Raw genomic sequence first — 22352 nt, 5'->3', positions numbered from 1 at the left:
GTGTTCATCCTAGGAAAAGAGCCAGGTCGCATGTGGGGGATGAAAAGGAAAACAGTACATTTTTTTGCTCATTTTTTCACTTTCTCAGAGTTTCTCACTGCCTTTCTCACCCACAGTTATTGAATATTTAGTTGAAGAAAAGTAAAGCTATCCATGGAAGCACTGATCACCCAAAGTCAACCACTTCAACAGGCAATCACACACATGGAAGCACCTGGAGAAACAGCAGGCACACATCCATGTTCAAAAGAGCTTTGTTTTAGAAAAAATCTCACAGACCGATTCACAGTTTTCCATATTTTTAATTTTGAAGAATTTACCCCACCCCCTAAAGGCTTGCAGAGCAGAGGCTGGTAATAATTCCATTTTTTGAAACTGGAAGAACACCTCAAAGCAGTCCTGGTCCGGAGGCCTAAGGAAATGAATGGGTCACTCTCTGACCAGCTACGATGGAAGTATGACCTGGCCTAAAGCAGCACGGAGTTCAGAAGTCAAATGTGAGATCTGTGAAATAAGACATGTTCACATGGCCAGTAACATGCATGTTTGTATGTACCACACCCCACAGGTCTGTGTTAGAGGTGGCAGGCATCAGCTTCTTTCGGTGGTTGATTAACCATCAGACTGCGCCACCGGCGAGGGTCACTGAGGAAGGAGACACTCCATTCTTTATCCCCCCGGGGCATGAATTAATCACTACACCAGAATTACAGATGGAAGACAATCTCCCTTGAAATCAGACAACGCAGTTCTCTCTCATGTCTGCTATGTGTCGTAACTCTTTAGGAATTACAAAAACAATTACAATTAATGAAGAACTATATTTGGATTACTTCATTTCACCCTCACAAAATGCCTATACGTTAATTACCATGATTATTCCACTTTAAGGCAAGGAAACTGAAGTGTAAAGGTGTTGAATAACTTGTTCATTCACATAGGAAGTAAACAGTAGATCCTGGATTTGAGCTAAGGCAGTCTGAACCCAGAGCCCACGATCTTAATGACAGTGCTAAGTCTGAGTATGTCGTTTTAGTAAAACAAAAACTGAAATATGAAACATGAAACATGAGGAAGTTAACAATTGACTTAGATAGGAACACAAAGATAATTAAGATAATAACTGTACTACTTTTTCCTCAATATTGTTTTTACATAGGATTCCCCAAGAGGATATATTGTGATTCGAATTTTATGGAATAAAGACATACATTAAAACGGTTATCTCATTTACTTAAGGTCAGGAGCACAGCTGACACCAGAACTTAAGTTTTCTTGGTCCAGCAGCAGCTGTGACATTAGACATGCAGGAATCTCCTCATCCAGGGTTATATACCTGGACCCAGGCTTGATTCCACTGGCTCATGAGTTAACATTGAGTTGTTTATCTCCACTAAGTCACAAAGCCTATTTTCTCCACTTTTGGCTATTTTGGCTATCCGAGAGTGCGAAAGTTGGAAAACAAGTGAAAACTATGCATAATGGTTACTTAACTTCCAAAACACAATGATAAAAAGTAGCAGCAACGAATCCCACAGCTGAAGCAGAGAGCGGAAGGTCGCTACCAGAGTCCGCACATGGGTCCCAACCCGCTGGGCTGCCATCCCTCTGCCCTCTCACTTTCTCCTTCCAGGCCTACCCTACCCTGTATGTCACATGTGTCTCTTCCTGTGGTTTCTCTCTCTCTTCTACTTTGTCTTCCTCCTTTTGCCCAGTTCTTTCTCTTTTCCTTTCTAACTCATTCGAGAACCACAAAGTCTTGGCAGCCTAACTTATAGAGGACTCCACAGATCATATAGACCAACATCTCCATGCTATAAAGGAGAAAACAACAGTCCCGAGAAATGATCTGCTCAAGAACACGTTGTTATCTTGTGGATGACGCGTGGCCTGTGTCCAATGTCCTCTCCGCGCTGTCACATTCGCAGCTGGCTCCTGGAATTGAGGAGCATCTGAAAACCTCCCATTATAATGTTTTATAAATAACTAAGGAAAATTCACCTCCATTTAAGAAGCTTTCATCATTTTCATGTAGTCCTTAACTTTTTTTAATGAATTATCTTCACTTGGAAAAAAAAAAATCTTTCGAACTCACCGAGCTAGCCAGGGTTCGAAGACAATTTTAGGGCCACTTCTTAGAAATTGTATACATTTACAAAATAATAATGTTTGAAAGAGCTGTTCCTAAACGTTACTTTTTTAGTCATAGGTTCCACAGATAAGCTGACGAATAGCTTTATCCATTCTCCTCAGAAAAAAAATAATAAAAACACTAAATATTTTGCAAAACATGTTAGGAATTTATGAAAATCCTGGTGCCCATCTGTGAGCCCATTAAAAGTTAAGAAGCTCTGTCTTCCAGAAGGATTGTGGTATGTTTCGGGATTAGCAGTTTGTTTTCAAAGTGGGGTGTGTACATGCTAGGGGTGCCCACGCTGATCCGCGGGGCATTGAGGGAAAAAATAATGGAATTCCTATCACTGCTTTTTAAATGTCATCCTTCTAAAGTCTTTACATGTGTTGATATGTTTAACATACACAAGATGTTAGTATAGCGACACATGTATAAAATTCATAAAGAAGTAAAAATAAACAGATGTGGTGGTGTTCTCTGCTCTTTGTTTCCATTGAGGGACACGCAGACTGCTGGAGACCACCAACCTACCTTGGGGAGAACTTCTACTCCCCACAAGGACCCTGCCCACAAGGGAAGGCCTCTCCTCACCTGGTCCTTTGTCTTCCCCTCTCGCTCACGAATGTGATTAGCAACGATCCTTTCCGTTTCCTCGCAGAGTCTGGGGAAGTTGGCCAGCTGTCAGGAAAAACAGATCTGAGTGTTAATACTCAAATAGTTACACCATCAAAAAACAAGCAGAGATAAGTTATGTTATATTTCAGAAAACATGGGATGTACTTCTGGAAGCAGAAGTGAAGTGTCCTAAAGAAGAAAGGCAGGGTGACAGAAGAGACTCCACAAACTACCATCAGAAGTAACTTCGCTATCTAAGAGGAAACACTTCAAAACCAGCAGAGAAAGTCCTGACAAAGAAAACAGAAACCCAGATACCAACTAGCACGATGCTGTACAGAGTTAGCACTTAATAAAGTTCAAAGATGAAGAAGACAGAAATGAGGATGAAAAGGAGGATAATGACTAACATTTATAGAGCATTTACCATGTTCCAGGTTGTGTACTGAGCACCACATGAATGGCCTCAAAGTTCATAACAACCATAAAAGATACATCCAATTATTAACCCCATTTTATAAAGGTGGAAAGCAAAGCACAGAGAGGTTAAGTAACTTGCCCAAGCTTAAACAGCTCAAAATCGGTGGGTCCAAGATTCCAACCCAAGCCCTCAGATTCCAGAGTTCATGGTCTTGTCATTACTCTTTGAGGATCATTCATTCCATGAACCACAGAAATTTTTTTTTAATTCTCCCCTAACAGATGTGTTTGTGTGTATATATTTTTGGCAAATCTGTAGAAATAATGTGTGTCAATCACTTATCACATGAAGATTACGAAGGCAGTTGTCCAAAGTTTAGTTTGCAAGAGTGAATGAATTAACTATAGTTGTTTTCAATGTAAGGAAGAAAAAGAAAAGGATGCTACAAGGATGTTTCAGGAAACCTAAGCTAGAAAGAGGACTTAGTCCAGTAAAGTTGGTGGGGCAACTGTGGGGAAGATGGAGTTGCCAAGTACAGGCACGTGTGTGAAGGGACTAAGGACAATGAGTGGGGAAAGAAGTAAAGGAAGGTCAGAGCAAAGAGTGAGGAGGATGGTCTTGAGGCAAAGCTGGAAAGTCAAACAGGGGCTGGCTCAGGCAGATCCCTGCAGACCTGTTAGGAATTTTGGCTACTGAAGCAATTCACATGGGAAATAATGGGCTGGACTGGGACAGCTGCAAGAGAAATGGAGAAAAGTAGGCAAATTCATGGCTTAAGACCAGCAAAAGATTCATCCCATTTATTATAAAAAGTACTTGCAAATCAATAAGGTTAACACTAAAGTCTCATATAAAAACAGGCAAAGAACATGATATAATTTTAAAAGAAATGTAATGGTCAATAGGCAGAAAAAATACTCAACTGCACAAAAAAAGCAAAGTAATGCAAAGAAAGATAATAACCATTACATCATCAAATTGCTATCATTATTTTTGTAAGACAATGCAGTTGAAGGTATATTGAGACTAGCACAGTTTAAATTTGCTGAAGGGATGTCGATGAGAATAATCTTTCTCTTAAGCAGTTTGAATATGGATAAAAAATCTTAAATGCACATATCAATTAATTCACAGGATTCTGAACTAAAATAAAGGAAATTCATCACAGCATTACTTGGAATAGCAACAAGACAAACGTTAATTCTACAAACCACCTAAGTATCCAGTGAAGTTAAGTGAATTAAGGTAGGTCCCCTAATAGAATGTAATAAGTGATTCCAAATAATATCTAATATTTAATTTTTAATACTATATAATTTATAAATAATATCTAATAACATGGTAAAGTGTTCATAATATTACACTAGGTGAAGAGAATCAGGCTACTAAATGTATAACATGATTACACACAAGCACGCACGCGCGCATACACACACACACACACACAGTCACAGGCCACCATATACCCTTGATACCCTTCAAGGATACAGCCTAAGACCTTAACAAATTCAAGAACTCGAGTCATATCGTAGCACATAATATTTCCCCTAACTTGTAAGCTAGGCCTCCCTGAGATGTGACTGCTCAGTGGTCACAGGGTCACTGTGCACAGTGACTTCACAGCACGCACGACGCACATCAGGGTCTTAGTAAGACAACAAACTGCATTACATCATGGGACCATCATGATCACAGATCACACATACATGTTAAATCCTTTAATGCTGCAAGCCTACTGTCTGTGCACAGAAAAAGATCTACATAAATACTACACAATGTTAACAGCAACGATCTCTTTGAATAATGGGCTTCTGCATAATTTTAATTTTTTTGTACGTACATCTCTACTTTTTCCAAGTTTGTCTACAATGGACACAGTGCTCTTATAGGGATATAGAGCACAGAAACCTGGCTGCCTTGGTCACCTCGAAATTCACAGCCCAGTGTCTCTTCATGAGGTCACCAAACCTTCACCCTGTAACTGGGACTCCTAGCTGAATCCTGAGACGTGTGCTCATTTGGGGGTTTCTCTCAGGAGTAACTTCAAGATACAAATGGAACTTCCATTCTGAGTTTTGGAAACATTCTCCAGGGAAGGTCCTATCATCTCAGCAGCCCTTTCATACTCTGACAATACTATATTTTCCGTGAGGTCTATAAAAAGTCTCCAGGCATGCAAGGGATAGCTGATGAACACCTGTCCTTCTTCCTGACTAAGTGCACATTTTGCACTAACCACTGGCTCGCGCTAGGCCACCGGAGCGACAGTTCCTCCTCTGCACTGCGAGAGCACCCCAAGCTGTCAGTGCATCCTTGCTTGTGATGACAGCGACCCCGCCGCAGAGAAGTGACTGCACGAGCAATAGTAGTCTGCTGAGTGGGATGGGAACGCCTTTAACAACATTTAGAAAATGGATTACAGCAGATTACTTCTAAAACACCAAAGGGCAGCAATATAAATATTTATTCAGGAACTAAATACTTGATAGCTGAAGGACCCCAGGCTAGTAGGTGGCCACCATTAAGTCAAGGAAAGGCCAGAGTGACAAGGGCATCCCATAAAGTAGAAACATCTAAGAACCCTCCAATCTGCTGTCCTTGGCTGGAGGATTAATTTCCCGTGTGTGTCTCTTGATCTTTCCAAGTTTGCAACCCAGAGGCTCAATTTCACCAGGAAAGGAACCCGCCAGAGCCATATTTTTTATCTACAACTGAGACAACTGTAAGTAAATGAGCCTAAACTCCAAGTGGAACACAAGGGAGAGAACATATGAGAACTGCCCTCATGGAGGCAAAGGAGGAGAAACACTGAAGGAGGCAGTAAGCAGTGAAAGGCCTCGGTATTGCTGGAAGGCAGTGATGAATCCAGGATGGCTTCTAACCATCCTGATGCTGAAAGGCTTGTTAAGAGTGTAAAAACAGTCATGGGAGTGTAAAAAATCAAAACGCTGGTTTTAATTGCTGGCTCCCAAATGTAACAAACCCTCCAGTCCCAATTCTTCCTAATACATATAAGAAGAAAGTGAAAAAAAAAAAAAGTCCTACTGACATTCAAAATGATTTCTGAGTAGGCTTTCTGCCACTCGTTTCATTCGCTCACTCAGCAGCATCTTTGCTTAGTTTGCACGACCCTCTACTTAGCTTTAAAGATACCCGACTGCTCACTTCAATCCCTCTCCTCTCTTCCATGTCTCCCTTTTAAGGTGCAATCAGTTTCCTCAACCACATAAGACATTGCAATTTCCAATTTCTTTTGCTCTGGATGTTGAAGCAAAAGCCTACCATTGTAAGAATGTGTTTATCTTGCCAAAGTCATCAAAAATGTAATCAAATATGCCAAAGTAATATTGACCCAGAAAACACCATCATTAGATTTGTATTCCTCTATTAATTATTTAAGTAATCTGCAAATTGATTTATACAGGATTAAGGAATAAAGCCTTTGCTGTTGGATATAATTTTATATTTCTCAATTTACCTCACATCAGTCATTTAACAAACATTCACTGGGCACCTGCTATAGGCCAGCTCTATGCTCAGTTGATGTCAAAGCAACTGATAATAAAAACCTCACAGTCTTGAGTGGCATGTTGACTTTACAGATAAATTGTCACATGAGAGAAATATTTTACAAATAGCAAGAAATGGCTAAATCTGCTCAGAGAAGGCCTCAGAGAATCCGATGTCTAAATAATGACAGTGAAGCTTCCAGACAAAGCTGAGCATCTATTAAATGGTAAATTACTTCTACATAGCTTACATTATAATTATGTTGAATATTCTTAAAGAACAAAGAAGAGTCAACAGAGAAATAATACAATATATATGACTTTAGGAGTCAAAATTTTAAACATATAATTTTAAGAGAAAACTTCAAATATTCATGTTCTGAGAGATAGTAGCACCATAACTTTTTAAAATACAAAAACATGTTTTAATAAAATCCAATGTCTTAAGTATTATTTAGGGTCGTGTTGAATTATTTTGATGGGACTTCATTATAAAAATTTAATTTTAAGCTTGGACCACATTTTTCCCTAGAGGAAAAAAAAATCACTTGAAGGGCATTTCTATCCAATAAAACAAAAATTAAACTCTTACAAAATGTATTAACCATTGATTAGTCAGATCATGAGAGCCATGCTGTTTGGTTTCTCTTGGATCAGGCACAAGACCAGGCAAGCTTTCTATACCTTCAAGAGTAACTAGTTCATAGCCTCCAGCAAAGACTCAGGTTATTAGGTAACCATCTGTTCATAGTTTCACATCAAACATCACTGAAAAAATAAACTAAAACCAGAACAAAATTTCTTTTATGCACATGACTTGAGTTGATTGGTTTGGCTGATCTAAAGATGTGGGCTCTGTTTTGATCAAAATGTTATAAACCATCCAATGTTGGCTACTCACTACAAACTGAGTAGCAATAATGATTTCACTGCTTATAAAAGTGTACAATAATTTTATTCCATTTATGGGAATTAAAATCTGCCCCCAAAATCCCTAGTGATTTCTGTGTTTAGCATAATGTTGGATTTATTCAGGAGATGAGCAAACACTTATTTGGACAGAACACAGTTGTTATGGAAAAAGAGGAAAAACAAGTATTCACATTTACAAAAGTGATCAAAGACGAGAAACAATTCTAGTATAAAGAGGTAAAGAAACTGCACAAGAGTAAATGGGAAAATTGTTTATTGACGATTCTGTTTTAGGAGTGGCATACAGGAAGTCTAGGAAGATCTAAGTAAGGTCTTAGCAGTAACCTAAAATGAAAAAGAACATGAAAGTGAATATTTGTATGTACATGTATGACTGAACTACTATGCTGTACACAAGAAACTGACACAACATTGTAAACTGACTATACTTCAATTAAAAAAAAATAATAATAATGGCCTGATTGGAAACTGAGTACCATGGCCCATTACATGAGGCTTCTACTACATACAAAGCCCAGCACAGAGGGTTTGACTGGACACCCAGCCATCAGAGGAGATGAAATGCAAGTCTTTGCATGCAGAGTGAAAACCAGAGCAGATCCATCCAGACCTAAAAGAAAGTCCTGCTTGAGCACGATGCTTGGCCACTAGTCTCCTTCATCCTACAAACGTTCATGGAAGGTATCAAGTGGCTACTTTAGCCAAACTCATCACCACCTGCCAAGTCAATGAGACATGATTCATGTATTCTTTCAATTATTCACTCAATAATCACTACTGAAAACCTGGCTACATAGAGGTTGTGAGTAGAGTGACAAGTTTAACAAACCAAGTCCCTACTCTCATGGCGACTGCATTCACCAGGTCCCTATAATGTCCAACACCAACAAAAACAAAAGACATGCGTAGTATAAGTCAAAGAAAAACAAAGTTTCATTAAGCAGATGAAAGCGGTGTCTGTAGGTGTGTGTGTGTTCAAAGGGAGACATGTACAGTTGTAGGCAGAAAAGTCGGAGGAAGACTCTGATTATGTGGCATTTGAGCAGAGACCCAAAAGAAGCCAGGATGTGACCCTTGCAGATATCTCGAGGCAGAGCATTTCCAACACAGAGAATGGGAACTGCAAAGGCCCTGCCATCACGCCTCCTTGACCTGTTGAAATAAGGAAAACAGTGGGGCTGGAATGGACACTGGGGAAGGAGACTGGGAGGAATTTAGAGATGAAAAGGAGCAAGATCATGCAGGGCCCTGAAAGCCATGGTAAGGGATTCGGATTCACTTGCTTAGTTGTGTGTATTCAGGGCCAGATATTTACTTACTTAACATACCACAAAACTCAGCATTTCTTCTAACAGCACTTGCCAATGAAAAATCTTCCCCTGTATTTCTAATAGCCAACTAGCCTATCTTTTTTATTTCCCTGCAAAGCTTTTTTCTTTTTTCTAAGCAGGGAGAGGAAAAAAAAATCAGTTAATTGGTATGATGGTGATCCAAGAATGCGGCTTCCCAAGAGGCCAATAAATGGCACAGTTGCTAAACTCTGGTTAAAAAAACAAGATGTTCCTCTCAGTGCTTCCTGCAAAGAAGCTCAGGCCCCTGCGATGAAGCTGTGGAGAAGAGGAGGCAGAGAAAAGCAGCTGAAAGCTGATGCCCACCAGAAAAATTCCAGAGTTGAGATGTCCCTGGAGTGAAGCCAAACAGCTCATGAAACTCTTATGTCCCTGTCTTGTCCCCCAGAGAGCACCCCCAAGACAATAGTGAAAAAACATCCACGAAGTGCACCCCCACCCAGGTTAGCTCTGTGCTTTGTTATGTGGACACACGTAAACCCCATGTTTTTCACTGATGTTTATTAACGTGGCTGAAGAAAAAAAAAAGTTAAATATTTTACACATGAGACATTCAACATGAGGAACTTTAAGTGAAAATACTGGTTTTAGTTTTATATCTGTATCTAGATATAAACATAGATATATATTCACAATTACAGTGAGAATAACTCTACATTTCAGATTGTCTGGGGCAGTCATGGTTTGCTCATATTATTCCAGTAAAAGTACTGACAGCTTCCCCAATCAATCTCAAAAATGTCCTGTATAAATTATATGGTCACCTTTTCTATGGCTCATGTTCAAAAGGGGTCAAGTAATAAAGTCCTGGTATATTCAACTTTAATTAAGATAATTTTGCCCTGCAAAAGATTTTAATTCATTTCAAAGTAAAAGAAGTTGAAGGTAGACATAATAAGGCCCCAGAATCAAGAACATGAAATTGAGGAATAAAGAAAAGGAGAGATACTTGAAAGTAAAACTGCCCAAATTTTATTATTTTAAAAGGAATGACTAAAATACTCTTTTAAAACCAAGTACAGATTTCTTTAGCATCAGGTTAACTTTATTTTATTTATAGAATGCCTCTTCTATAGGGTTAGTCATTATGATAGGTGTCAGGGATAGGAAGATAAAAGATAGCTCTTTTTTAGAAGGCGCTTATAATCAGCAAGAGAAGGCATTGACCTAAACAAATTACAAATTGCAATGCAGGATCATAAATGCTATGATAGAAGTAAACATAGGGTGACAATTAAAGCCCTGAGAAGGAGAGAGAATGGAGGCCAGGAAAGGGCTCACAGAGGCCCTGCAGGAAAAATGATGTTGAACTGGATCTTAAAAAATGAGGGGAGATGGCAGGGGAAGACAGGAGGGGAAAGGAGACCGTCTAAACAAACAATCACACGTGCAAACATTAAAGGCATGAAAAATCTTTGTGAATAGTGTAAATCACTTCGAATGGCTGAAGCAAGCAGATAGTGACAATAGATGCAGCTGGAGAAGTATTCAGGGATCAGATGGTGAAACTAAACACAACTGTAAATGATTTGAACTTTCTTAAGATATAAGGAGCCACTGAATAATTTTAAGGGAATAGGCAAAATATATGTACATATTTTAGAAGGGCCATTTTGACAACAGTGGGGAGGATGAATTTGAGGATGACCAGACTAGAGGTAGTCAGATCAGTTAAGAGGCCTCCTGACTGGAGTAATTCAGTTTAAAAAAAAAAAAAAACTGTTTAGGACCTTAAGTAAGAAAAGAAGGTAGTTACAGTAGACTGTAGAGTAGATCGTTTCAGTTAAAAGGCTTGAGCTAGAAGCATTGATTTGGGAATCACAATGTTTCAGGTGGTATCTGGGCTCTGGGAGCTCAGGGAGATATGATCTGCCAGGGAGAAAGGAGAGTGAGTAGAGAAGGAAACCAAGGTTCAGAGGCAGGTGGAGGTGGACAAACTCCTGAAGCAGATGGAGGAAGAATCATGAGAAAGACGGAAGAGAACCCGAGAGAAAGGGCTGTCCGCTTCAAAAAGAGAATGGAATACTGTACCAGGAATGAGAGTGTCTACTGAATTTGGCGATCAAGTCTCCGGTTAACATTTGCCATAATTATTTCAATAGAGTGGTGGGTGGAAGGCAAATTTCAGGGGGTTAAGGAATTCACTGGAGATGAGAAAGCAAAGATAACAGCAAGCATAAACTACTGCTTCCCCCCAAGAAGGCTGGCCATGGAGAAAAGCAGAGGAACAAGGCAGCAGACAGGTTTTTATTACTGCTTTGAAGTTAGGGGAGACATAAATATATATTTATACATTGATTTATTTTTAAATGTGATGGAAACAGTGATGATTCAAGAAACAGAAGAATCCAAAGAGCAAGTTCCTTAGGGACGTGGGAGCACAGGCAGAAGCCCAGCCCTGGGTATATTAATACCTCAGCAGAGATGGACAGAAGGAGGGGCATGGCTGGGAATACAGGTAGGTTTGTGGGTCAGAAATTAATGTTCCCGTGTATAGCCCCTATTGTCTCTGTAAAATCATTATTGAAAGTGGTGAACACTTAACATCTTAAAGAGAGTGTTAAAAGTTTAACATCACCACTGTGGACAGAACTGGAAGTCACAAACAAATGCAATGCTTCAGACTACAGATATATCGTGGCACCAGTCTACACAGAGACCACTGTCTTCAAGTGCTTCAGCAACCTGGGGGAACGGGAAATAAAGACCAATGGTAAATGTGACCAGCCTTGGAGTTTCAGCAGGTTGGCAAAGTTAATCCGAGTGGGATGCAAGTAATACCTCTGAAAGTTAAAGGTAAATGTACTGGTTGTCAATTTATTGCCTCTCCGCTCCAAATGCAACCTTCTTGCCCACTCTGTGAAAATAACTCTGGGCCCTTTAAGTATTTTTCCTTTGCTGGCTGGCACCATGTGAACTTTTGTCAGGAGAGGCACTGGACCTGGAGAGAGACTGAGGGAGGAAAAGGCAGGTGGAACAGGCTCCTGCCAGACCCCCACCTCGAACAGCCTGCAGCAGAGAGCCTCCAGTGAGACACCCCCACGGACAGCCTGTCCCTCCCAGCATGCTCCAGGGGGCAGAGTTCCAGCAAGTTCTGCAAAACTGCACGACAGCAACTTTGCTGTCATCCAGTGAGCCACCTCTGTGCCCTCTTCAAGGACGTCCCAATCTTAGCCCTGGGCAGGGCCCCTCTTCCCTGGGTGCCCTCCTAAAAGTGGCACCTTAGCACCTGCTCCTCACAGCTCCTGTCCCTATATTCAGTATTTCTCTTAACTTCTTACTACCCGATCCCTCATTACTCTAAGCTCCTGTTATAGTTAATACTTTTTTTTGTAAGTGTTCCCTGTTCAAATGGCTGTGTGGTTTCTTCTGATTGGACCCAGACTGAAACAATGGTCAGAGAAGATAATAAAATCAGGAGGATACAGGTAAGCAGAAGGAAAAATACAGAAGCCAAAGGTCTGAAGGTCTCTTTGAGTTTAAAGACTGGTTATAGGGAGAGTACAGGCGTGAGGAGCTGGAAGAATTTCATTTTTTGGGAAGACCCGCTTTCTCACCTCCTCCTCCCAGCACCCTACACACCTCACTCAGAAAGCAGGAACTTCCACACATGATTCTGCCCTCCTGGGAAAGAACCATGGGAGAAGCCCTTGTAATTTTCTCCAATACACAGGAAAGGAGTGAAAAAAAAAAAAAGAAGGCCTGTTGATTTGTAAAATGGTGAGGACCTGAACTGTGTTGGCCCAAGACCCCCATCGTGTGGGGAGGGTGCACCAAGTCCCTGCTCACCGGCGGCTCTATCACCATAGAAGCCTGGAGATGGGAGGCAAGCCAAAGGATGTCGGGCTGCATCCGGGTGCACAGCTCACTCCCTCCGCCACTGTGGGCTCTAAGGTTTCCTGCCGGAAGAGGAAGCAGCAGGAGGTTCCCACTTCAGCAGCAAGTCCCAGCCACGTTCTCCAACCTAGATTTATCAGCAGCCAAATGGGTACTCAATTTCAATTCTCCTTTAAGCTTTTCTACTAGTTCTTCAACTGACTGAAAGCCTACAAAGGGTAGAGGGGGTAATCGATGTTCTAAAAACCCTAGATTTAGAGTTTAAAATTTCTGAAGAATCTCTTGTCCACCATGACAAGGGCCAGAAGAGGTCAAAGAAGTGATGGATGGAGTGTGGAATGAATGGAGATCCACCGGAGTCAAAGATCTCCAAGAACAACAGCTACTGGGTGCTGAACATGGTCTCTACTGAAGTCATCCAAGTTGAAGGTGAATTCAGGATGGAAAAGAAAAATGTAAGCCAGGTTCTAAATATCTTGATGACTGCAAAGGAGTGACCAGGACATGACGGTAACAGTGAATAGAAGAGAAATGGGTGGCAGAGCTGGTACCACCTGGGCCCTAATGGAAGGCTCTTTACGGGAAGGGACCCACAGATGGAGAAGTGGGCAAATGTCATGTCTGGTCCAGGCCCTTAGACTCTTTGAGTTTTGGCCAGTAAATATCCTTCAGTGAAGAGATCTGAAGGGTAAACACTAATTTCAGGGAGAAGGCTAGGTTTTATTTAAGGCAACACATAAAATATTTTGAGGAGACAGTCCAAATATACAACCACCATTGATCTTGAGAGCTTAATGGAAAGAGAGGTTCAAAGGGTGGAGAGCAAAGAATAAAAGCCAAGAAGTGTCCGGGAACAAGCTGTCTCACCACCATGCCATTGAGACCGACTGTTGGTTTTCCAGTAAGTTGGATACAATGGGAAATTATTTTTTTTAAATGATTCATACATACCATAAACACTTTATATAACTTAAAACATAAATGTATACACATGTGCCAATCTTTTGATGTAAGGCCAGGGCCTGTTCTCTGCATATGGATCTGCTGATTGGAGTTATGCGTCTTCTGTCTTACAGAAACCACATCCTACATCTATGATTTCCAGTTTTGCTTTCTTTAAAGTAGAGAAGAAACCTGAAGATACTTCAGAACTAATCTGAGTGTAGAGCCCAGCTAGGTTTTATAACCTCCCCCTTGTCTTTCAGCCTCATCCTACCTACACCTAGTGAACGCAAAGCTTTTGCAGCTAACCTTTATCAAGTCATTCCAAAGCTGAATTTTTATGGAAACAAAATTCAAAGGCTTTTCCCCGGTTGATCAATTTATTTACTCTTGATTTAAACTACAAAACTAAAATAAGAAGTACAACAGGCTAATCACATTTGAGGACAAACATAACATAACTGGCCAATGGGGGGTAGGGGGGGGGAAGACAGCTTAACTGGTTTGCAGCCTAGCAAGCAGCTTTTGGCTGAGGGAGACACCTGCGTGCTGAGGGTGGCAATCCATGTGATTAACGGAGAACGCAGTATCAGTTAACTCTGCACGTCAGTTAAGAGGGGGCCAATACTTCACAGGTGACAAGACTGACTGCATTTTGAGGGACAGGCCAGGCCAGTGGGGATGTGAAGTATTATTAAATGGTTTCAAGTTTCCAAATGAAGAGCTGGCATAAAGACTGCTTTTTTTCTTTCCCCATGTGCATTCTTTTCCCTCTCCTCAGTCCCTTAACGCCTATGGCTTTTCCCATTTTAGAGACAAGAAAACAGGACTTTAAGGAACAAGGTGGAAGAATAGTACGAGGGCTAGAGGTCTTTGAAGCTCCAGAGCCACTTCCGGGACCCAAGCCTGTTTCACTTAACTTTTTTTTTTTTTTTTTAAAGCATTGACATCTAGGAATTTAGCCTGCTTTCCTCCTCCACCACTTACACCTTTTCTTCCCCTGAGTTTTCAGCCAGGTAACTGGGAACCAACGTTCATACTCACTTACATTTTCTGTCTCTCATTCTCTCTCTCTCTTCTCACTGGTTTTTTTAGGAAAGTAACTTATAATAACCACACAGAAACAGAAGGCTAACACAACTAACAAAACTGGAAGTCTCTATGCAAAAGATGATCAAAGGAACAATCTTAACTGTCAGAGGGACAGGCCTACCCTACCCTCACATCATCACTAATTCCCTTCTTACATTTTCCAATGCAGGGTACCCCTTTCGTGCCCCTGAGGAAGGGATGGAAGCCAGCACAATTCCTCCATGTTCCTCAGTGAAGAGCCTCCCGATTGGGAAGTCTCTCCCCCACCAGTCACCTTCACAGATTCAATAAATACTACAAGGTGAAAAATACTGGGTGCTAAGAAAATGGCCATTTATAGATTAGCCACCATTTACTGAGCACTTACTATGGTTAATCAATGTGTTAAGTGCCCCATGGGTTTCAGGCATCATCTTGTTTAATCCTCAATGTGGTGGTGGTATTATTATTATTATTATTATTATTATTATTATTATTATTATTATTATTATTATTATTATTATTACTACTACTACTACTACTACGATTGTTATTACTATTACTATTACCATCCCCATTTCACAGAAAAATTAACAAGACTGAAAGGATTAAGTATGATGCTCAAGGTCACACAACAAGGAAGTAGCAGAGCCAGGATTTGAATCCAGATAACCAGACCTCAGAGGCTGGGCTCTGAACTACACACCACACTGCCCCATCCCAGAATGTCCAGGTACAAGAGGAATTGATTTAAAATTTAGACGAATTTTCTTTTTGATGCATACAATATCAATGATTCCCTTCTTGTAAGAACTACTCCCATCCATGCACCATAGGAAAAATTGGTTTAGGGCATTCACCTAATTGTTCTACAGTGATGTTTACCTGATTAAGACAACAAGGAGAAAATTAGCTGATTAAAACATACTCTAGACGCTTTCTGGTTTAAGCAACCCTATTTGCAACAGGCTGATGGTGCAATGGAGTGATGGCAGTCAATATGCCCCTCTATCACTAAAAGCAATTCCCACTCAGTACTTCTCAGAGTCCTTCCCCTTGAGCAAACACAACCTTCTATAACAAAGTTGAGGGGCAAGTAAGAAGAGGCATGTAGAGGGCAGGGAAGATGGGTAAACCACGTAGTGACTGGTTGGAAAGTTATATAATTCAAACTTACTTTCTTGGTACATTTCTTGACAGTGTTGATTAATTCTTGTATTACCAGATCTACACTCTTCAAGGAAGGCCCTTTCAGCTTTACAATTTGTTTTTTCACTATTGCTTCGAATGCCATGTCTGGAGTAAACAACCCTGTCCTGGATATAAGAAAAAAGCAGCACATTAGATGTTTTCAATCGAATGGTTACTGAATACTCTTTTGAAAAATATTTTAATCAACATGCTACTTAAAGAAAGCATGTAATACCCTAGTTTAAAAGTTACACAATGATTTATTCTATCCACAGTATCATTTGTTATATCTTTAATACACTTCTATAGATGATTAACATGACCTAAAAACAGCTCCCAAAATGTTTAAGGCCTATAATGTGACCTTAACTAATATTTAACTGTCATTTTTCTCAGCTCACTGTTTCAAAGCAATAAAAAGGGAATGGTATGGTAGAAATGGCGCCCCAAATTTCATGTATATTTCTCAAGTATTCCAAAAGCAATCCTCTCTTGTCCTTCTTGGAGTAGGAAATGAGCCTCACTTTTTGAACCCTGAAATAGCAGTGTTCCTGGACTACACAATCTATTCTTTCCAAGAGAGTTGTATTACAGTGAGCTCACTGGTTCCAAGTTTGAGGTCCTGGAGGAAAAAGAAGGCAGCTGAGTGGAACTAGCTTGGGCCTAGGATGCCTCAATTGTGAATTTACAAAAATAACAAGTGATAACCCAAATGGCAAGTAGCTTTTCATTGGGCTAGAATTAATTCAATTTGGTGTCATAATGGAGCTCAGGAAAGCAGGTGTGTGTGTGTGTTCACACTTAAACAAAAGGCCAGTGGAGAAGAGCTACAATAAGAGCGCCCTGACCCTGCCGTTCGCTGTGCCCAGAAATGTGCCCAGAGGCTGCAGCACTGGCAAGTGCCCCTCCCCATCCTTCACTCTCCTCCCTGCCTCTTCTCACCTCCCCTTCTGTGATGAACATCTCTTTGTTCAACACTCAGTTTTATGGTCCCTCTTTTCAGAAATGTCTTTAACACTTCCCTTATGACGGCGCTATTCTATGCCCCTTGTTATTTACCTACCACCCTGTGCTCACCTCTATTTCTAATCATACTGTAGCAATCATATTCTACTGTAATTTCTCCGCATTGGATACAGAATAAAATCCACAGTTTAGTCTGACATTAAAGAATTTCCCGTCTGACCTTAATCTTCCTTTGTAGTTATCTTCCTCCTCCATTTCATGCACCCGACCGTTTGCCTTTCCACAAACATATTCATATTAATGGTCTATGTCTCTGCCTTCATCTATGATGTTCATTTCAGCTTTCCTACAATTTCAGCCTGTCCAAATCCCACCTGTGCTTCAAAGACCAGATCAAAAACCACCATTTCCTACAGCTCGCCTTCTCCAGTCCTGCTGGCAAGGTCTTCCTTCTCTGAGCCCCAACATCCTATTTTGCACTGCAGTGATCCGAGCTCTTACTTAATCCCATTCCTGTGCAGGCAGACAGTCATTATGCATTTATCTTTGTTTGCCCCATAAGGAGGGATTCTTTGCACGTCATCAGTACTCAGTGTCAGCAGAACAAAGAAGGACCATCAGGTCCTCAGTAAGTAAAGATGGTTTCTATTATTCAAATATCTAACAGAATCAACTGGGAAAAAAGCTTTTCAAATTAAGTGTATTTAAAGGCCTAAATCATCATAGTATGAATACGTCTTATACTCAGGACACTGTGCATTTCTTATCATCTTATAGGCAAATTAACTCCAGAATGAAAGTACCAACCAATCTCTTCTGCTGGTGTGCACATAAATCAGAAATCCGCAATACTGAATTACTTTTGGCTTTTGCAGTTACATTCACCAAAAATTTATCTGGCAAGGAGTTTTAAAAGCCAGGTAAAAGTACTATATTTGGCTAAGTAAAAATACTTTATGACCAATCCCCTCCCAAGAAATGTGATTTGGTTCCACTGCATTTATCACATTGACATGTTTGAATACTAGCTCTGCCCATCTAAAGAGCAAGACATAGTTTTTCTATCAAAAATATTCTCGTTTTAAGGGAGAGGGAATAGAATTAACGGGGAATTGAGTAATCCTGCTGATGGTAAGAAAAAAACATTGGATGTGGTTTGAGATGTTTTCTCTTTGTCACTTTGTGAATACATATTTACCCATAGTATTTGAGACTTATAGAGCAGATTATGTAAAGTTTAAAAGGATGGATAATTTAAATGTCATAACTCCTTTGGAAAATGACCCATCACATGTACACTCAGTGTCAAGTTTTGCTCTCTCAGCCTCTGTTCCCTCCAAAATAGTCTCAGGCTGGCCCTGCAGTAGAAGCTGAGATACAACCGGCCAATAGACAGGATGTCTCCCTCACATAAGATTGTCTATGAAGTAGGCAACCTAAGTTTTCCTACCTCAGATCCAGGACACCTCAATTTAACACATGCTGCGCTACATTGTGTTTAGCCTTCTGCACATGAACCCAAGAAATGTGTGTTTTAAATTCATTTATTTTCTTATCACAATTCTTTAAAGAAAGTAAACAAGAACAATCCCACTTTAAACAAGGGTGTGTTCAGGCACAAGTTCTCCTCCCAGCCTCACATCCCTCCACTTTCTTGTCTCCATTCCCAACTCCAGTCCCAATGCACAGCTCTCTGCTCCACGGGTACCCGCTGCTCTTCCCCACCTCCATGCCTTTGTGCACGCTACTCCCTCCCCTTCTTTTCTCCTGCAGCCTCAACACTCTTCATCCTCTCCTATCTCATTGCACAGCCGCCTGCCCCCCCCCACACACACACACACACAAGCACGTGTACACACGCAGACACCTTTGCTTGTTGAAATCATTCTTGTTCTCAGCACAGGCAAGATTCAACTCTAAAGTAACCACTTTCATTAATCTTTCCCAATCTTGCTCCACAAGCCCAGGCAAAATTAATTTGTCCTGTCTCTCTGTAAGTAACAATTACTTATGAGCAAGTCTGGCCTCCGTCTCTGAAATGTACATTCCTGGAGAGCAAGGTTGTGCTCATCGGTAAACCGCCGATTATTCAGAGCACAGTGCTGTGAGTGTAGAAAGGGGTTTTTGTTGTTTCTTTCTTTTTAATTGAAAAAGACTGAGTATGACAGTACAAGAGATTTACCATTGAACCCAAACAAGGATTTCCCATTTCTTCCTCCCACCTCTATATTCCACTCTGCTCAGATGATGAAAAGGCTACTTCACTAGTCATTTATAAACATTATTTTTTTAGTAGCTTAAACTGAACATGTGGAAAATGTGAAGCACTTGCCTGATACCATGTATGTTTTTGATTGCATAGCTTATTTCTCTCCGCAGTTCTTTCTCATTGAACTCCATCTGCAGATGCAAAATGAGCCACAGTTATGACACTTAATTCCTTTGGCTAAGAATATCGTTGAATATTAAAGAATGAGAATAATTTGACTTCATTATTAATAAATGAATACTCGTGTCTTTCCTAACCTAAACCCAGATGGTCAAAACATCTGTGTATATAAAAGTTCAAGGCAACACAGAACATTAGGGATTTCTGGGAGTTTTAGTGCAGAGGATTTTAACTCTATTATAGATAAGGAGCGCTATGCAAAAAGGATGCCTTCTGGACATAAATCTGGCCATTCATTTGAAATATATAATTCTTCATTCTTTTGCTGAATGTAGTAAATGAATCCACAGATGAATGCATAAATAAGGGTGTCACCTGATGTACAACAGGGGTCCGGCTATGCTAAGATTAACAATGGCTGTCTTTTCTCCCCAGCCATTTTAACGACCTGAGTTCAAAGCCTCTGTATAAGAGGAAATTAATAATATTTTGCCAGTCCAACACAGGATAGGTTGTTTCTGTACAAAAGTTTCCCAGATGTTCTCGGTACCTTAAATTTATTTGGAAGTAAGATCAAAGTGTCAAAGAGCTTAGACCCAGAAGGCATAGCAAGAGAACATTTGGTTCAGTCCCTGACTTCTGAGCTCTCCAGCCTCACTGTCTGTCCATTTTCCCCCCTTACACTTCATGCCATAGAAGAACAAATTGCTTTGGTTCCCTACCCACATCCTGAGGCACCACAGCTTAGCCTTTACCATGCCTTCCTTTCCGTCTGGAACAATCTCTCCCCAATCCCACCCTATCTCTTCCTGCTTAACAAGCTGCTCATCCTTCTAAACTCAGCTCGGAAGCCGGGCTCTCTCACACACTTGGGCTGGGACTCACAGCTGTGGGCTGTGTTTCCATAGCATCCTGTACTGAAGTTTATCACTTTCCTTCACACATTTTAATGAAACTATCTATTTACCCATCTGCCTCCCACAACAAGACATACACACCCGCCTCTGTGTGTGAGGCAAATAGCCCCATCCCTAAAACTACCTAGTTGCCTACTGGTATTTCAAACTTAACAGACTGAAATAAAACTTTTGATTTGTACCTCCACACTGAGCTTTTCCTCAGCTCCCCTTGTCTGATGGGCACCAACATTTGCTCAGCTGTGCAAGCCAAAATCTTGGGAGTCATCTTGAATCTTCTCTTCCTTGCATCTCCCATCTCAATCCAACCCCTGCTGATTCTACCTCCAAAATCACAAATCCAACCACTTTTCTCAAGCCTCTGTCCTGAGGCATTTTTTTACCATGAAGCTAAAGAAGTTTAAGTTCAGGGCTTCTCCCTTGCATAAGCTCCTTACAAGACCCTGTGCCTAATTGTGTGTTTACCATTTTGTATTCTTCTTCTTTAAGGGGGCCTTCAAAATTGTCTAAGATTCAGGCCCCACAGAGAATGAGTCCCCCACACTGCTCTGGCCCTACTGTTCAAACCCACCTTACTTGGCTCCCTCAGTCCAGCCCATATAGTTTTCTTTTAAAAGCACCAACCAAATCAGGTCACACCTTTTCTTAAAACTCTCCAATGACTTCCCACTGTTAAATGTAAACATCTCACTGCAACCTAGAAAGCCCTACATAAACTGGGCAATTCCTTCCACCGAATTCGTTTTATATCCGCTCCCCTTCATCAGTTCTGCACCAGCCTCGCTGTGCCTCTCCTGTGGTCCAGGTGCTTGCTTTAGGGCCCTGTCCTTGGCTGTTTGCCTTGAACACCCTGCTTCCTCCAGGTCCTTACAGCTGACCTCTTCATGCCACTCTGGTCACGCTTTAAAGGATCCCATACTCAGAGAGACCTTGCCTGAGCCTTCCATCCAAAGTGGCTTACCCAACTCCCCTCTCTCTCATATCATATTATATAATAACACTTGATATTTTCTTACTCTGCTTGTTAGTGTTCTGTCTTTTCCCACCAGACAGTGTCTGTGTCTTGATCCCTCGTACTGAGATCACTGGTACAGAGTAGGTACTCAAGAAATATTTTTAAATTAAATATACAAATAAATATCACAGGAACCAATTAGTAGTTGATGAATTATTGAAATGTCATTAGATCTTATTAAACAATTAAAAAATCAGAACCATCAGTAAGAAAATGTTTCTCCCCTATATTTCATTACCTGAGCATGGAGGCTTTTGTTTAAAGAAAAATCTTAGTTCTATATCACTCACGTAACATTTTATGAACAAGTATGTAGAACAGAATATGGAAATGAAATGAAACAAAAGAGAAAAAAGTAACATTTGGTACAAACCTTTACTATCTCAAAAGGAAAGCGTTCATGGAAAATACGGTTAATTTTAGCACCCCCTGAGAGCTCCAGGGTATCTACTTGATCCCCTGACCCTTCGATTCTCTTCTCAAAATCCACAGCAAATTGCTGAACCATCCTATAATTGTGAAAGAGAAATAAATTCAAGTTAAAGTTACAAGGCGTTGCATTTTCATTTTAATCTGCTATGGTCATCCCCTAGAATTCTTTTCCTGGTGTTCTTAGTGGCACCTACTGGCAGAATTAACACTGCACTCTATTCCACCCTTAAACTGTAACCATATGAAACACACGTTATTAAGATTTATTGTAGACATTTTTAATTTTAAAAATATCTTTTAAATGCATTAATTATTAAATGCATTCTGTCCATTTAGCTGCAACCATAAAATGGTATTTTGTAAAATTAAGAATTAAAATTAAGCATAAAACTATATAATAGTCATGGAGCCATGACTCCTGTGACATCACAATCTCCTAGTGCTCCAACTGCTCCAGCTGAGGCCCCTCATACTTCAGAAGCTACTCTCTCCCTAGCCCTAACATCACAGACCAACTCACTCTGTCAGAACCATGCAAATTTGTGACCCTCACCCCCTGCCCCTCTACAACTAGCTCTAGCCTTGTTTTTCAATGACTCCCCGGAATTTGATAGTAAAATTAAAACTCCTT

General features: G+C 40.6%; 1 protein-coding gene across 5 annotated transcripts in view; it reads right to left on the bottom strand.

The window, feature by feature from the left end:
- Positions 1–22352, bottom strand: part of DNM3 (dynamin 3) — a 459300-nt gene that overhangs the window by 297661 nt on the left and 139287 nt on the right. For all 5 annotated transcript variants that reach the window (XM_010984527.3, XM_010984524.3, XM_010984526.3 and 2 more), the window contains exons 8-11: positions 21663–21798; positions 19301–19368; positions 15989–16127; positions 2726–2812 (exon numbers count right to left, since the gene is read on the bottom strand). In XM_010984527.3, coding sequence (XP_010982829.1) covers positions 2726–2812; positions 15989–16127; positions 19301–19368; positions 21663–21798 — 430 coding nt within the window. The remainder of the gene's footprint in view (positions 1–2725; positions 2813–15988; positions 16128–19300; positions 19369–21662; positions 21799–22352) is intronic.

The sequence above is a fragment of the Camelus dromedarius genome, chromosome 23 (assembly GCF_036321535.1).
Source record: "Camelus dromedarius isolate mCamDro1 chromosome 23, mCamDro1.pat, whole genome shotgun sequence".
Lineage (NCBI taxonomy): Eukaryota > Metazoa > Chordata > Mammalia > Artiodactyla > Camelidae > Camelus > Camelus dromedarius.
The sequence above is the reverse complement of the archived record's forward strand: the minus strand, read 5'-3'. Positions and strand labels throughout refer to the sequence as shown.